Source organism: Scomber japonicus, chromosome 18, assembly GCF_027409825.1.
Source record: "Scomber japonicus isolate fScoJap1 chromosome 18, fScoJap1.pri, whole genome shotgun sequence".
NCBI lineage: Eukaryota > Metazoa > Chordata > Actinopteri > Scombriformes > Scombridae > Scomber > Scomber japonicus.
In genome coordinates this window covers 25,868,479-25,870,978 of record NC_070595.1, presented here as the reverse complement: position 1 = coordinate 25,870,978, position 2,500 = coordinate 25,868,479, and the positions used below count along the sequence as shown (strand labels likewise).

The window sequence follows — 2,500 nt, the reverse complement described above, 5'->3', positions numbered from 1 at the left end:
ACTTCCTCTATGTCTTCTCCTTCTTCTTCTTCTCCTCCTCCTCTTCGTCTTTCTTCCACGTTGTGTGTCTTCCTCTCAGCACATCCACTGGCTACACAAACACACAAAGACACACATGATGAGTTCAGAGTGGTTTTAAACATACTGAGATACAGCCTAGAGACTAAAAGAGTTTATTTATAGTCCACATATGTCTTAAAATGAAGTGAAAATGAGCAGAACTGTGTTGATGTTGTACTGATAGACTGTTAACTACAAATCACTGACTGGTTTAGGTCCAGAATACATAAATGACATGTTAGTAGAATATAAACCCAGTAGAGCTCTGAGATCTACTGACTCAGGTCAGATAGTTGAGCCCAGAGCTCTGAGATCTACTGACTCAGGTCAGATAGTTGAACCCAGAGTTCAAACTAAACATGATGAAGCAGCTTTTACACAACTGGAACAAACTACCAGCAGAACTGAGATCATGTTAAATCCAGGTTAAAAACATTTCTCTTCTCCTGTGCTTATGATTGAGCTCTTTTAAAGCACTTTACATTTTAATCTTTCATTTGCACTCTATGTCCTTTTAATGATTTTAAAGCTAACTATTATTTTATGCTGCAATCTTATATTTAATGCTCTATTCTAGCATTTTATTTCTGTCTTTCTATTTCTCTGTACTTTGTTTCTATTATTAGTGTGTGTGTGTGGGGGGGGGGGGGGTAGCTGTCGGATTCAAACAAACATGTGGGTGTTGTGGGCAGACAGATAAAACACAAGCTATTGCAATCTGTGCAACAATAAAGAACCTCGTGGGGAAGCATCTGCAAAATGTTTCAACAGCACAAATGTACCTGGATAGAGAACATGAGGAGGAGAAGCCGAGTTTAAGAAACGGAGCGTGGACAAAGAAGACGTGATCGGATCAGTGATCGGTTTATTTAAACTCACTGATCGATGATCGGCCCCAAATATCCTAAAATAAAGTTTATTATATAAATAATAGTATTATTATTTAGCTCATAGCACCACTGTGCCTTAAATCATTCTCATAGAGATCCTAACACGGCTGCAGACTAAAAAAAACTGCACCAGTAATGGAAGAACAGCACATTAAACATATTTTTTCATATTCCTGTGCACCAAATATAAAGCTTCAGAGCACATCAGATGTTTTTAAACCCCTTAAATGATCTGCTGAGCTGCCTGGAATCAGACCTGGGACCTGAGCACAGAGAGGCAGGTTAACTTCAAATAATATTGTGTTTGGTTTTCATTCAAGTACAGTGGTCACTGGAGCTCTTCAAACTTTTAATCACACACATTTTACCCTCAATTTTCACCTAAGTCATTTACTTTGTTATAGTCCTTTGACATCGAGGTGCTATAGAAATAAAGTTTATTATATTTATATACTAGTATTATTATTATTATTTAGCTCATAGCACCACTCATAGAGATGCTAACATGGCTGCAAACTAAAGAAGAACAATTATGCAAGCATATTTTTTCTCCAAATATAAAGCTTTAGAGCACATCAGATGTTTTTAAAACCCTTTAAATGATCTGCTGAGCTGCCTGAAATCAGAGAGGGTTAGGGTTAGTTAACTAGCTGCGGTGCGTCGGGGGACTTCCTGTCTTCCTCTCCTGGCTCACGTGAGTCGAGCTGTCACAACAACAAACGCAGCAACAGTAGCATTCCCAAAAAAAGAAAAAAAGAAAAACCTGTTCCCACCCCTGCAGCTCCTGCTCTGTTGCCCTTCTGCCCCCTACCCTCCCTGCCCCCCCCCTCCCCTCCCCCCCATCAGCTCCCTCCGCCTTTCCCAACATGCAAGCCCTGTCTGCCCCCCACGCAGGACCTGCCCCGAACAATGCCGCCCCCCGATTAAGATTCCACGCACCAACCCAACTGTAAATTCCCATGACGGATCGGCCACTGCTCTTTTCTCTCCTGACATCACCACCTCTCTGTAATTCTTGGGGCCAGATTAAAGGATTACCAAACTTTCAAAATAACATTACCAACGTTAGCCAAAAAAAGCTCCGAGGTAGATTCGCTGGAGGTACGACGACTCGGCAAAAAAAAAAAATAAAATAAAAAACTGCATTTCCTTAATTAATCCATCACATAAACATCTTAACCTACAGATCAATTCAGTTAAAAAGGTACAATATTATAATGTTTGACACTAATTAGGCTGCAAATAATGATTAACTTCAATATTAATGAATTCATAGATTATTTTATCAATTAATAATTTTATTTTTTGGTTTAAAAAATGGTGAAAAATGTCAAATCACTGTTTCTCAAAGCTCAATATGACTTCTTTAAATGTCTTATTTTCTCCACAACCCAAATATATATTCAGTTTGCTCTGATAGAAGAAGAAGAAAGCAGAAAATATTAACATTTAAGAAGCTGAAAAGAGCTATTTTAGACATTTTCTGCTTTAAAAAATGACCCATAAATGACTCATTTATTATCAAAATCATTGCAGATTGATTCAATGGT

The 2,500-nt window shown here is 38.3% G+C and overlaps 1 protein-coding gene across 1 annotated transcript in view; it reads right to left on the bottom strand.

Annotated features, from left to right (window-relative positions):
* Window positions 1-2,500, bottom strand: part of radil2a (Ras association and DIL domains 2a) — a 46,065-nt gene that overhangs the window by 2,424 nt on the left and 41,141 nt on the right. Inside the window, exon 12 of the mRNA XM_053338941.1 lies at window positions 1-91. This exon is cut by the window's left edge and continues 61 nt beyond it. Within this exon, the coding sequence (XP_053194916.1) occupies window positions 1-91 (91 nt within the window). The remainder of the gene's footprint in view (window positions 92-2,500) is intronic.